Source organism: Zosterops lateralis (genome assembly GCF_965231275.1).
Source record: "Zosterops lateralis genome assembly, chromosome: 3".
Lineage (NCBI taxonomy): Eukaryota > Metazoa > Chordata > Aves > Passeriformes > Zosteropidae > Zosterops > Zosterops lateralis.
The window spans coordinates 12062500-12077497 of NC_139764.1; the positions used below are offsets into that span (position 1 = coordinate 12062500).

General features: G+C 46.5%; 1 protein-coding gene across 1 annotated transcript in view; it reads left to right on the forward strand.

Annotated features, from left to right (window-relative positions):
• ACSS1 (acyl-CoA synthetase short chain family member 1) overlaps positions 1-9021 on the forward strand; it is a gene marked incomplete at its 5' end in the record, with an annotated part of 30602 nt that extends 21581 nt beyond the window's left edge. Inside the window, 6 exons of the mRNA XM_083856516.1 lie at positions 557-669; positions 1017-1143; positions 2754-2881; positions 4360-4423; positions 4976-5094; positions 6438-9021. Of these exons, the coding sequence (XP_083712642.1) occupies positions 557-669; positions 1017-1143; positions 2754-2881; positions 4360-4423; positions 4976-5094; positions 6438-6611 (725 nt within the window). The 3' untranslated portion in view covers positions 6612-9021. The remainder of the gene's footprint in view (positions 1-556; positions 670-1016; positions 1144-2753; positions 2882-4359; positions 4424-4975; positions 5095-6437) is intronic.
• Positions 9022-14998: the final 5977 nt, after the last annotated feature.

Genomic DNA, 14998 nt, shown 5'->3' on the forward strand with positions numbered 1-14998 from the left:
AACATACCTTTATTTATAGAGTTGTATTTTTAAAAGCCTTATTCTTCTTTGTTTTTGTTTCTCTCTTGTGTTTCTGAATTAGATTTAGAATAGAAAAGACCTCATTAAGGCTGGAGTCTGATTTAATGCTCATCCCAGCAGGAATAAAAATGGATGATTAAAAGGTTCAATTTTGACTAGAAGATAAAGCTCAACCTCCCTGTAAGGGGTTGGTTAATCTCACACTCTGTAATAATAGTAATTCAGCTCCTAAAGTGCTTTTCCTGCTAACCTTAGACAGCTGTAGAAACACTAGAGGGAGATAAATCCCCTAACATGCTTATGCTTTCCCTGTAAAATCACTTCTGGGTAGGAAGTGGGGCTGCCAAGTCCTGCCCATGCCAGGCCTCTGCTGCTTTCAGGTGTCTGTGCTCCTTGGTCCTACAGAAGTCATTCCCTGTGGCTCTTTCTTGCAAGGTGGCTTCACTGTTTTCCTCTTGACCCAAGAAGAGCTGGAATTTGCTTTCACCCAGTAGTGGATGGACTACCTATATTTTGTTTTTCATTTTTCTTCCAGAAACTGGTGGCATCTGCATTGCCCCACGGCCCTCAGAGGAGAAAGCTGAGATTGTTCCAGCTATGGCTATGAGACCTTTCTTTGGGATTGTGCCTGTGCTCATGGATGAGAATGTGAGTTGGAGCTGTGCTGGGTGCCCAAGCGAGTAGTTGGTGTGTGTTTCTGCTTTAATCACCTTTTGGACAGCAAAGGAACAGGACCCAGAAGGATGCCTGTTTCTCCTTAAAAATGGCAGAATAGATCAGCAATTTAAATAAATATAGAGAGAGCATATCTCAGTTGTTCATACAGATTTGCCAACAGGGCATTGCAAGTGTTTAGAAGAGTTGTTTGCATTTATTTTCTCCACTTGTGACCCTCCACTGGCAGTCTGCAATGAGCAACAGGATCAATAACAGAGAAGCTCTTTATTATTCCTCTTTTGTTCACCTGTTCATCCTTCCTATGCTTGAACCGGCAGGGAGAGGTTATAGAGGGCAATGATGTGTCTGGTGCCCTCTGCATTGCCCAGCCGTGGCCTGGCATGGCCAGAACAATCCATGGAGATCACCAGCGCTTTATTGATTCCTATTTCAAAGCCTACCCAGGTAAGGAAAGTGCCAAGTATAAGCACAATGAATATTTTCAGCGGTACTTTTTGCTATTTCTGTACCATGGTGACTTGGGGTCTGTGTCACAGGTTGCAAGCATGCCCTCATGGTTTTAGGTAGTGTTGACCTTTGTGGCTGTCAAAAGGGATGTATTTTCTAGAAAACTTTAATGCCCAAGCTTTAAAGTCCAAATATCTCTTTTGTGGAGCTTTGTATCTCACTTGGAAAAAGGCATATTGGATGGGAAATACCTCCTGCATCACTGAATCTTAACCCTGTGTTACAACCTTCCATTTTAAAATGTGGTCACAATGTCTGGTAAGTAACTAGAAGTGGCAGAGAAACATTTTTTGTAGGACATTGGGCAAGATAACTGTCTTCACTCAGGGGAAGAAACTGAAAGGGATTTGAAAGCTACAGGGTAGGCAAGAATTAGACAGGCAATCCTGAAAATTGTACAAAATGGGCTGGATAATAAGAATGGGAAACTAGTACAAGAAATTGAATGACCCCATAGTCCCTTATTAGTCACTACATTTGCATCTGATGTTTTGTTCATATTTAGTTGATAGTTGTTTAATTGATTTTGAAGGGCAGAAAAACACTGAAAGTCCATGAATAGAGCAATAATGGGTCCTGGCAAGAACCACTTTCAGATTTCACAGCAGTAGCTGCCTGCTGCTTCTCAGATGTGCCACTGGAACAACTGAGATGCAGACATGGCCTTGGTGAAGAGCCAAACAATCTGTGTTACCGGATGTATCCTCAGTGACACTGGAGTTTCCAGGAAACCCTGGGTCTTATTCAGTTTCCATCAAATGTTTTAGACCCTCAATGCCTATCATGGGGTGGTTTGGAGTTTTTAGGTAATCTGATAGCATTGTTTCTACCACATTCATGTGCTAGAGAGTGACTGTTATCTGGGATCTGAATCTTCGTCAGCTGGGAGGGAAAATGGCTTTTCATCCATCCTAGTGTAAGTGATTAAAAAAACCTGGCAGTGTTCCCATGTACAAAATGTAATAGGGCTGCTCCCTTTCAGCTGAACAGCTGTGGTTTTCCATGTGTGATGAGGTGTAGCCAGCAGTAGCTCTGAGCTTGACCAGTAGCCTGTGGCATGATGGCAAATGCCATTTGAAGTATTTTTGCCTTAGTACTGTGTGCACCAAGAAGTCTGAGCACACAGCTGCTGTGCAAATGTAGGCATGCACAGCCTAGAGAGATCAGAGAGCCCCTCTTGGTTCTGTAAATCCAACTGGGTTGTTTTGCTGGAATTGGTTTTACTATAGGAACGTCAGCCACTGGTTGCTGCTGATTGTCTACAGTGATTTGTCCATCTGGGCAGAGACGTGAGCTTCACTGTCTTGGTGCTATTCAGGTGCTTATTAGGAGCCAGCACAGCCCAGGTAGAGCAGCAGAGGGCCAGGGATGGCAGAGGGAAGTGAGAAATGGTGTTAGGCAGGTCACACAGCTGTGAGCTTGCGAAGGCCTGTGAGCTGCCCAGTCCACCCTGCCCTACTCGCCATCCTATGGCATGGTCTGTCCTACACCAGAGCCCAAAACTGGCCCACTTGCTGCTGCTGATTAGCCTTGTGTCTTTGCTGCAGGTTACTACTTCACAGGGGATGGTGCTTACAGGAGCCAGAAAGGCTATTACCAGATAACAGGGCGCATGGATGATATCATTAACATAAGTGGACACAGGCTGGGGACAGCAGAAATAGAAGATGCAATGGTAAGTTCCAAGCAGGTAGAGGTCCCTTGATAGGGCATATCTGTGGGGTAGGGTGACCCTTTCAAAGCAGCTTTGTCTCTTGCTTTCAAACCCCTGCTCCTGCAGAGACACAGCTTGATGCACAATGAATAGCAAAAGTGCAAGAGGAAACAGCTCCCTTCTTGAGGAGACAACAAATGAGCAAGTGAGGGGAGCCACACTGTGGGCAGTCCCTGCAATTGAGCTGTCAGAGTTTCCTCTCAGTGATGTTGTACTGTTGCAATTGGTGTTTTGGATGCTGGTGAACACTCCCTAAGGGCCTGTCCTATTTATTCCTTCCCCTTTGCTAACACCTGACCTCTTCTTCCTAAGCCTGTGGTTCCTGCTTATTTGAACTACCTGAGGATGCTCACAATTGAGCAGTGTTAAACATAAAGCAGCCTTGATTTATGTCAGCTGCAAATCTAGCCTGTCATTTTGAGAGAAAATAATAATATCTGTGGGAATTGAAAACAAAAAGACCTCAGGAGTGTTTCTATTTAAAACTTCACCTGTATATTTATTTCTATGTCATTTACCTTGCTTCCAAATGGCACTTAAATGTAACATCTGATGAACCTGAGCTGTGTTCATATAGAACACAGGATCCTACTTTATCGTCTGTGAGTAATTCCTTTGTCTGTGCAACTTTCAGATCATGGCTGTAGTATCCAGTTCCTCTCACAATTTATGTATGTGTATGCATGTGTAAAAGAAAATATATTCCTGTGCCTAGATTACTCTGTGATGTTTACTTTCATGCTTTAATCTATTTTAAGGTAACATAATCCATTCTTTAGTGTGGGATGCAGATATATTGTTTCTTCTGGTCTGTGTACTTACTGCAGAAGAATGTTAAATTAAACTCTGCAGCGCAACAGAAGTAATTACTGTTGTGTAGCATAACAACAAAAATGCATTTGGATTAGGAAATGAAGGAATCTGATAATCTGATTCTTTCTGCCTTCTGGTGTGCTTTGGGCACTTACAAACACAAGCCCAGGGTGAACTACGATGTTGGCAACTTGGCTTTTTACCTTTGCTGGCCACGGTTCTGTGTAGCACTGAGCACTGTAAGACTGCATTTGCTTGTGATTTGGCAGTGGCCAGTCACCATTTGGGACCACAGTCATGCACAAAGAAAGAGAAAAAGGGTTTCCAGATGTTGCAAAATCTGCTTGGTGTACAGTGGGCTTAGCAGTGGATGTAGGAGTACTTATTTTTGTGTATAAAAGTGGGGCCAGGACAGAACTACTCCCTGAGAGGTGGCAGTGGCCATGGCCACCAGTTGACCCTGCAGTAGGAAGTTGGCATCCAGCTTTCCTGTTGTGCTTTCAGCAGGATCTGTCAAGGAGAGAGTGAGATACGGCAAGTTGTTTTGTTTGTACAGCAACTGGCACAAAATCTGTAGGGCATGAAGCAGTTCTGATTTGTGTATTTTTGCTTGACTTTTTGTGAAGGCTGATCACCCTGAGGTCCCTGAGACAGCTGTGGTTGGGTATCCACATAAGATCAAAGGAGAAGGTATGTGAAAAGCAGTGTCCTCACAGGACATCTGCATATACTTCCCTTAAATTCTAACCCAGGATGTATGTTAGAAGATGCTGAGGGAATGGGAGGGCAGTTATCTTTTGGCTGACTGGTACTGCAGCCCCACAAGACAAAAACAGCCATGAAAATAGCTACATGTTCCTAACCTGGGTGTTACTCCCTGAACTGTTTTCATACATAGTGTTCATGTATATGGTAGAGCTTCTTTTTATAGGATTGTGCTTAGAAATGTCCTTTGAACAGAATGGGATCATTTACACTGGCCGGCTTTTGATCCCAATAACACTTTGGTAATTTATGTTGACTTGTCATTGTCACTGAGATCAGTCACAGGTACTGAGAAAAGGCTGGGCCATCATTTGAGGGATGGAGTCTGACTTGATTTTGTAAAAAAAAGATCAGTGATTTTCTTGTCAGTCTCATAGGAATGATTTGAAACCTTCCTTGGCATTCAAGGAAGCATCCTAGGTCTTTCCAGACAGTATCTAATACGAGGTTTGTGGCTTCTGCTCATTTGTCTTCCAGGTGCCTTTGCTTTCATAGTGCTAAAGGAGCAGACAGCTCATGCAGACCATATCAAAGAAGAGCTCAAAACCCTAGTGGCTTCTAAGATAGCAAAATATGCTGTGCCTGACCACATTCTGGTAAGTGGGAGACTGAAACTGGTACCAGCAACAGAAAATGGTATCAATCACATCAAGCAACCCTCACCATCCTGCCTGCGGTGCTGCTGTTGTCCTGCAGGATAAAGAGGCAGGAAAACAGAACTGACTGGAGGGATCCAGGGAGAGGGAGGTCAGGTGCAGTGATCTGTCTGCATGTGAGAGAGGCACTGAGAGACAGTGACACTGTCCAGCTAGCCTGCAGTGATAATTAGCATGAACGTCAGACCTCAAATTCCTGTTTCTGTTGCACAACAGGCCTGGCCCTGGAAGCACTGATGAGCTCCAGGCTCTGTCTCAAGCTTCCTCACATTTCAGCAGCTCCCTTTGTATGTTAGGGGAGAGTTCACAAAGCTGCCCCTTAGCTGTCCCCCAAGGTCTGCCTGCATCCATTTCTCTTTTCTTGGAGGCAGTGACCAGATACTTCTTTGAGGGGCCCTGCTTTAGCCATATGCATGTAAGGTGGACACCAAGGCATAGGCAACAGAATACAACAGGAGCAGGCAAGAATGGTTTCTTCAACTTGGAACAGGCCAGGATATCCTCAGTGGATTGGAGAAGCTTCAGAACTTGCAGGTGTGCAAGGAAATGCCTCCATTTCCCTGTGTTCTGGGGTAGTCCCACAGAAAAGTCCTCTCATTCTTTCCTTGCATGTCAGTTAATACTATAGAATTTTGTAGCCTACTGGCCTGATTATGTAGCTAAATGTGACACCTGTTGGTGTCTCTGCTCCAGCTCTTCATCAGGCTCACATTTTTGCTAAAGCCTTTGAATTTGCTGCTAAGTCCTTCCCAGGAGGCATAGCCAAGGCATTTATGATTGTTCTGGTTATGAAGGAAGGTGTGTAGGCTGACAGATACCAGGCAGAGAGAAACATCAGACAAAAGATATCCCTTGGGTAGGACACCCTGCAGCTGGTGTGCAGAATTCTGTTGCTTTATATTCCTGCCCTGTAAAGCTGAATATATATATTTCTGTCTGTTCTGGTAATGCATTAAGATTTGTGTCACCACTGATGCCAAATCTTTCATGTGTAATTAGATCTTAATAGTTAACAGCATATTCAGAACCTGATTCCTAAAAGAGCTGTGTGTCCTGCAGCACTCAGTCTGGACATGGCAAATGGGGAAAAAAGTTCACTTAAAATAAGAATAAAATGTATAGCTAGTGACACTCCTTTCCTTGGATGTAATCTAGTGTGCTCCATGATCTATTTCCTAGGAGCCTCAAAGGAGCTCTGGCCATGAAATAGTGTGCCAGGCTTAGGATAGTCCAGCCAAATCTCCTTGTGGTTTCCAACAGGTGTGTCTTTCCCTTATTTGCAGGTGGTAAAGCGCCTCCCTAAAACCCGATCAGGGAAGATCATGAGAAGGCTGTTGAGGAAAGTAATCACTGAACAATCAGGCAACATGGGAGATGTCACCACACTTGATGATCCAAGTGTTGTCAAGGAGATATTGGATGCTTACCAGAAATATAAGGAGAAGAGTTCTTCATAATGGGCGGCTCTGGGATTTCTCTCCTTTGGAAATGTAGAAGGTCTCAAATAACCAGGCAAACAACATAGTTCTCTCTTAGTATTTTTTTTAAATGTTTCCTTCTAGGGAAACTAGATTTTCCACTCCACATTTTTTGAGAGGGCACTGGGCTAGGAGCAGTCTGCAGTTTTCCCCCATCAGTGAACTCCTTTTCCTTGCACTCAGGGTTGTTGTAGAGCAGCGATTGGTGGTTTGCATGAGCTGTGCTGAAATTTAACATGAACAGAAGCAAGATGCAGATGTTAATGTTCCTCTCTTTAATATTACTGTACATAGAAATGTTTCTTATACAATACTTCTTCCTGTTTTAAAAGAAGCCCTGGAAAACACTTCTTCAATTATTCCTTCAGCTTTGATATCTGAGTCCAAGCAGTTGTATTTCACAACTGTGGTGCCTTTTCAGCAATTCTGGGTATTCTAGTATATGTTTCATATGCATTACTACAGACATGAGAAGGACATGGCTAGGCTGATAATTTTTCCTTGACTTCACCCATTATTCTAATATTTCCTTTGGCTTTTCTCATATGGATTTGTTCCTACTACCATGTGTCCTGAGACTTCCCAGAGATGGTGAGCCTGTGAACCTTCCTGTCCCACCTAGGCAACTCAGCACCAGCACTTACAACAGCAAAAAGAAGCCACAAAGCCAATGACTGGACTTCCTACGTGTCCTCAGTGCATTGCTGCCATGCTGATTTACCAAAGAGTTAAATGCCATTTGAGTACCCACAAACTGCATAGTCCACTAAAAAAAGTGCCTCTTAGATGCCTTGTGGAAAGTGATAGCAGCATTCCAGATGAGCAACCTCAGAATAGCAGGGAAGAACAGCCTTTGTTTCTCCTATGCTTTCAAAATTGCAATCAACGTAGTCCATATTTTATTTCTGCATTCATTTTGTCATGACCATGTTCCAGTTGAAGCACTCCTTATATTTTGGCTATACAGAAGAATTTGCTAGTAGGGCTACTTACTCCTGAATTTAATTGAAGCAACATTGCTTTTTTCAGAGGGACTATGTACTGGAAAGACAAAATGTGCACCTAACTGGAGGCAGGAAAGGCAGGAGGGAAATGGGTAGATGATCTGTAGGACTGGGAAAGGCATAGGGAGTTTCTTGGCCAGCAGAGATTCTGGTACCACGATGGGAAGCAGGCTGCTTGAAGTATGATATGTTCTCAAAGACAGGTGTGCTGTCCTAGATCCCAGAGTTCCTTTGAGGACACCAGCTGCATTTGCTTAATAATAAAATAATAAAAATAATAAAAAAATTTAAAATGTCTCTAGGAACTGAATAATGCAGTAAGGAATACCATGCTTTGTTAAATATCCCATCCTTCTGACTGAAATGCATTTTTACATAAGATAAGTAGACACCTGTGGACTTCCTGGGAAGCTGAAGATCAGAAGGTTTGATAGAGGTGATAGGGTGTTAATATTTTAGGCGATAGATACTACTTTATTGCCACTGCAATAGAAAAAAAACCAAACCCAACCTGCTTCCTTATGTAATTTTCAAGTGGGAAGCAGGCAAGAGTTAATGTTTTTGACAGAAAAAATACACTCATTTAAACACGTTGTCTCCACACAATCTGAAATAACAGTGTGGATGAATAAAAATTACTTTTGAACAAGATTACACACTTTGCTTTTAATAGAGAAAGCATTTCTTATGTTATGGACATAGAACTTCCTTGTCTAGTTGACCTGAATTTTCCCTGCATGTTGTCCCAGTGGTCACAGACCCATGGCTTAATTCATCTGAACTGTCTCACAAACACTGTGTGAGGAGCAGTGTGCTTTAGTGCATTGGGACATTCGTCATCCAGTTCCTCTGCTCAGGGAAAACGAGAGATGGGTGCACTCCCTCACCTGCATCCCTGTTGTTTCAGCTTGCATGGGCTTAGGGACTGTGGATGCCAGGGAGGTTTCAGGCTGACCAGGAAGCTGCAGAAGCACAATAAATTCACAGCTGTGCCACAGAGTGCACACAGAACCAGGCCTCAGTGCTGTGAGCCACAGAGAGAAGAAAATGAAAACACAATAATGTTCTGTTACTGCAGACAGCCTGAGGGAATCACCGCAGGCATCCTTCCGCTAACACTTCCCTCAGCAGGACATTCCTACATTCCACAACACTGCCATCCACAGGAGCTTTACTCATTCATTTTAAAATGGAGAGAAGTTACTGATAATAGTCAGATTCCAGGTTTCATTTTTTCACTGCACATTATGTAAGCAACTCTCTTGTCTTGCTTTTTCCAAAAAACACTGGAAGTTACATGATACCTTTTAAGTTGCCCACAGAAAGCAATAAAGGAGCCAAGCACAGCAGCTGTCCTGCATTTCAATCTATCACAGCCAAAGGAATTCTCAACAAACCTTTAACCCAAACATCTATCTGCCATAGAGGGCCATCTCACAGTAAAAATTGTATCAACCAAACATAAAACAGGGAGCCAGAGGCCATCTGAGTACCTTGAAAAGAAAAGCTTAAGCTAGCAAAAATAATTCACATTTCTCAAAAGCTGCCTCTGCTTCCAATAAGTAGCTCTTACAAACTTGATGGCAACTTCCATGGAATTTTTTTTATTAAAGTCACTTAATAAATCAGCCAAGAATACAAACCTCAAAAGGTTGTTTCTTCCTGCCATGTTCTTTCCAAGTTAAAGGCTAATTAAAATCTTCAGTATCATATGTAGTCCAGAAAAAACAAAGGCAGGAGAATCTCTGTGCCTTCCCTGGACAACACGCCCCAAGAGTACACATCTCCCTCTCACCTGCAAAAACCCCAAGGCTCAGCTTTGATTTATAGAAGAGCTTCTCAAGACAACTCTTCAGCACGGAGCAAAAACCCCCACGCTCCACCTGAGCCATGGGAAGCCACAAGCAAGAAGGAAAACTAACACAGAACACACACAAAAGATTAATTCAGCACCAAAAAAGGCCAGAAACAAGCCAAATTAAAGCAACCTTTGCCTCCCAACTCTGCACAGGAAAAGGCCTTGGGATTCTGAGGCAAACTTTCTTTCAGAGTCACTCCCAGATGGCTGCTATGCCAACAGCTTTGCACTCCTGGATGACGTTCCCTTCTACTGGAATCCCTGGGATGTGATGGATTATTACTTGGAAACCATGCAGAGGAGCAGTGCACGCAGCACTTGGATTATGGCTTTGCCCTGAGATTCTTGCCTCCTTGTCAGTCCTGGCTGTAAGTGTGCATGCACTCTGGAGAAGTGAGTGCCTGCACTGCGATTTGGGAACCTGGATCTACCAGGCTGAGAGTATCCCTGCTTCATTCCTTTCTCCAGGAAGCCAGTGACAACGCTGCTGAAGCCTCTGGAATCACCCTGGCTGGGAGGCTTGCAAGGAAGTGTGAGGTTCTCCCTGAAGGTCAGGAAAAGCAGCACATTAATCCAGGAGGTCATCCTGGATGCCATGTGCCCGTACCTCTGCTTCCTGGCCCAGGTTTGGCCCATGTCTGCCGTGACAGTAACATCCCATGGGGAGTGGAATGGTGTCAGCACCCCGGCTCACTCCAGCATGGATTTACACTGATCCCCACACTCCTGTTAAGACCCAACACGCCACTCACATCTCAGGCTGCAGGCACTGAGCCAGTCCTGGAGGGGGCCCTGCCTCTCCTCCTAGGAACGGCACAAGGTGCTGGCATGCTCTGCTCTTGAGGGGAGACAAGAGAAAAACCCCTCTGCTCACACCAGACCTGAAGCTGCCAAACTCCACCAAAGCACCTGAGGAGCCCCCAGGGACTGACGGCACAGAAGGGAGGTGATAGAGGAGAGCACAGCAGCCAGCCTGCCCTCTGTCTGGGTGTGAAGGCAAGGCTGGGAACTGCCAGCAACATCCCAGCGTGCCTGGCTCATAGTGCCCCTCTGAGGAACCTTTGGGCAGTCCCAGCTGCTGCAGCTCACTTGACAGAGACTCACCATCTACACTGCGCTTGGCTACACTAGAGAAGATGAAGCCGAGAACAGCAATCGTCGCCTTCACATCCCCCGACTCTGCAGATGGGAGGGAGGGTGAGCTCTGTCACCGTGGAAAGGCATCCCCAGACGCACTGCTGCCCATGCCTGGAGCATGGTTCCATCAGGGGCTCGTGGTAAGGACAGCAGTGCTCATCTAACTTTGCATCTAAGGTCAGCTTCGGGATCTTGTCAGACTGTGGGAGAGCAGATCAGAGCATAGCGGTAAACACCTGCTAATACACTCACTCCCAGTGTTAACACTAACAAATCTTACCTAAATAATAGTACTAATAACACTTACTATGCATATTACTACTACTAGAAGAGGCTGGTAGTATTCTTAACGGGGCCTGGGCACGAGAGAGGGCCGGAGAAGGGGACGGGGGTCCCGGGGGCGAATCCAGGGCGACCGCAGACCCTACTGCCTCCCCTGGCTCCGCCCCCGCGCTCCCATGGGCCGCAGCCTCTCCGCTTCCGAGCCCCGCCAATCCCGGCCCGCCTTTCTCCGCCCCATCCAATCACAGCCGCCCTTTCACTCCGGGCGCGGTCCCGCCGAGATCAGCCCGCCCAGTCACGGCCCGGCCCCTCAGCCCGGCCCCGCCCCCCCGTTGGCCTGTGGGGTCGCTTCCGCCACTGCCCCTTTGGGAACCGGCGGAGCCGTGCCCCCGCTGCCGCAGCTTCGGCAGGTGCTGCTGGGGCCCGGGAAGGGCGGCGGGAGCTCCCCGTTGAGGTCCCGGCCGGGAGTTCTCACAGGGAAACGGGGAGACGGCGGGGAGCGGCCGGAACAGCGGGAGCGGGGCGTGATGGGACAGCGAGGGGGTCGCGGAGCCGAGGGTGGTGGGAACGGGCGGGCTGGGATTGGCGAGGTCGGCGCTGCCTCAGGTTGTGATTGGTTGGGCTGGCCCGGCTGGCGTTGCCTCAGGTTGTGATTGGTTGGGCTGGCCCGGCCGGCGTTGCCGCAGGTTGTGATTGGCTGGGTGGACCGGCCTTGGGGCATAAATAGCGTGACCTGAGGGGATGTGGGCGGTAGTTCGGGGGTGGAGCTGAAGGCTGTGGGTGGAGCAGTGGGAGGAGCGCCGCAGCTGCCCATCTGGAGAGCATCGGTGAGCATGGGAAGCGCTTTTGTGGTTTCTGGATTTAAAGTAGTGTTTAAAATATTGGAAATAAAGTTACGTTTTCCCCCATTTTTTGTTATTTTATTTTACTTTTATTAGAAGTAACTATGTTATTTATTGTGTTCTTTCATTATTTTGCTTGTTTTAATACATTATTTTGGTTTAGTTTTATTTTCTGTTGCTAGATACCTGGTGTTAGTTCAATAAAGGTTGTAGGGCTAGGGCTGAAACAGTGGTGGTGAGTCTGGCGGAGACGTAAAGCCCCGGGGTGTGGAATAAAATCTTGGCACTAGTGGGAGTCCCAAAACAATGTGAAGCAATGGAAGTGCTGGGGCTGGAGGGTTCTCCCCACGGGAGAAGGGGATGGAGCTGCAGCTCGGGGCCTGGGGGGTTACCAGTCCTTGCCCTGTGGTACAAAGCAGACCAACCCAAGGGCACCTTTTGGGATGGGGGAGCAGGGGCCCAGTGGCTCTTCCCAGCCCCTGGTGCTGATGGGGGAAGTGAAGGGGGGCCTTTGGACTGAGACCCAGGAGGAGGGGAAGATAGATGTTGGGTTTCAAGTGTCCCCAAAGTTGGGAAGCCAGGAGGGTGGGTGGTACAGCTCCTAAAGACATTGAAGTGATGACAGTAGCTGACTTGTGGCCTTATCAACAGCCCCGGGCTGCAGTGACAAGCTGTAGCAGCTTTTAGCTGCAGGCAGTAGGAAGCTGAGGAGCTGGAGCTGAGACAGCAGAGCTGGAGGAGACACAAAGATGGTAGGGTTTGGGGTGAAACCCGTGTGGGGCTGGCATAGAGAATATGGAACCGGGACGGGAACTGCGGGCTGGAGCTGAAATCACTGTAAGGGCTGGGATAGGGATGGTAGAGCTGTTGCTGCAGTAAGGATGAGCAGGTTGGGGCTGGAATATGGGTACAAGAGCTGTGCTGAAATAACATTGAGCTAGAGCAAAAGCAAAAAGCATACCCTGAGAACCACAAGCAACATTATGTACCATTGCTGAGAAGATGTGGAGACACAAGCGAGAGAGAAGAGCTGGCAGTGAAATAAAGCTTGTGGGACTGAAGCTGAAATCATGGGCTGGAATGTGGGACTGTCCTGCTGCACTTGCAATCACTGTACAAATGGGACAGTGAGTGTAGACCTGGGAAGTAAATGACAAATAGGACACATGCTGAGGGACTGGTAATGGAATAAAGATAAACGGGATGGTGGTACAATAGTGCTTTTAGAGCTGAAGCTGAAACTGCACGACTAGAGACAAAAGACCCTGGTGTCTTAACCTGGAGCAGCAAAACCTGGCTGAGACAGGGAGAAAAGAGGATCTGGACCTGAAAGAAGCGAGCTGGCCGTGAAATAAAGCTTGCGGGTCAAGAGCTGAAATCACTGGCGCCGGGAAGGGGATGCTGGGGCTGGAGCTCAATTTTAGTGTGGCATTTAAAATGTAGAGGTACCATAGAGCCCATAGGATTTGTGTGCTGAAATGACTGTAGGCCTGTGATATGGATGTTGGGGCTGGGTTTTGAGGCTGAAAACAGGAGAGGGGGTGTAGTGCTGAAAAGGGATTGCTGTGAGGTAGCTCCTGAAATGCCGTTGCTGCTGGGATATTGCCTCGGTCTAGGATAGTGGAAGCGTGTTACGTTCGCCAAATTCCTTTTTGTCTAGTTTACTGTAGTGATTTGAGTATTACTTTATGCCCGTCCGAAAATCGCGGTTTGGGGCACATCGCTTGGTGTTGAAGAAATGGTGGGCAAAAGGGCTGGGAAATAGTCAAGACCTATTTCCCTGCATGGGAAAATCCTTGAAGTAGCCAAGCTGAGTGAGCTGAGAATTCCAAGCCTGGTGTCCCCTAGGATTGTCAAAACCGTGTTTAAATAGTTACCGTTGAGTTGAGACAGTGGATCGAGTCGATTTGTTGGAGTGGCAGACAGGGATTTTTGCCTGGAAGTGTGTTGGGATAAGAAACCCTCCCTTAATGTCAGAAGGAACTGGTCTTCCTTCTTCTGCCTTTTTTTCTTTTTCTCTTTCTGGATTGCAGAGCATCGGGGAGACTATTTGGGATAAAGAACTGAAGGGCACAAGGGAAGCTGCCCATTCCTGAGGGAATGCTGTAGGCACCTGTGGCTTCAGAAGTGCACCGAGAATCCCGGCTCCCACAGAAAACCTTCCGAGGCTGGAAGGGACAGGAAGGACAATTCCAAGGGTGGCGTGGGAAGCGCTTTCTCCCAGGTCCGGACAGCGCTGAGATCGGAATGACTTCATAATATTCCTTGTGCCTCTCCTGTTGCCAGCCCGGGACTCAGTCGGTATTCCCTGGGTGGCTGCGGTTCCCTGCGTGGGGGAGAGAGGGAGCCTGTGCTGGAGAGCGGGAGAAAGGTCCCTGCAGCTTGCTGCGTCCTCGGTGGGCAGAGAACTCTGACCTTGGCCAGGTGGGTTGGTGAGCATTGAATCAATCCTGCCTCTTTTTGGACGAGTGGTTTTAATGAGTCATCAGCAGGGGATGATACAAGATATATAGATATAGGATATATAGAAGACAGAGAGATGTATAGAAAAGATAAATGGTAGTGCTAAATATAAATATCAAAATAAGAAATATAAGAAATATTGAAATATTGCCTAAAATAAAGGCTTTTTTTTTTTGCTTCACTTTGGTTGATGGCAGGGTTCTCGTAGTTGTTGTGGTTGGGGGTCTTTTGGGGCATTTATTTTAGAGGATGCTTGGAAGGGGATTTTTGGCCACGTTCTTTTTTGCCCGGGCCGAGCCGTGCGGCAGTGCTGCCCCCGTGTGGACAAAGGGAGGTACTGCCGCTCTCCCGCTGCCCGTCCCGGGATGGGCTGTTGATTCCCAGCCTGTTCATCTGCAGACCACAAAGGAACTGATACAATTTGGCTACACGGCTGGATGGTGCTCTGAGAAGAAAGACGGATTATATGTTGTCACAATGGGAATGTGGTACCTACACACACCGCTCAAAAAACCGCAACTGGAGCACCAATCCAGCTTGACAATTTCAGGTTTTTCTTCTAAATCTTTCCTCAGTACCATGATGGGGCACAAAATATTTTTTTCGTGATATAGCGTAACATTGTTATGCCTTCCATTGTTATATGGAAAAAGGTAGGACAGATGTTTGAAAACAAAACCTCTCGAAATTTTTCACTGATTAAAATTTCATGAAATATTAAAAATGTAAAAGTACTATTGCAGTATCTTCTTTTAATACTGAGGATCTTCCCCAGCAGAG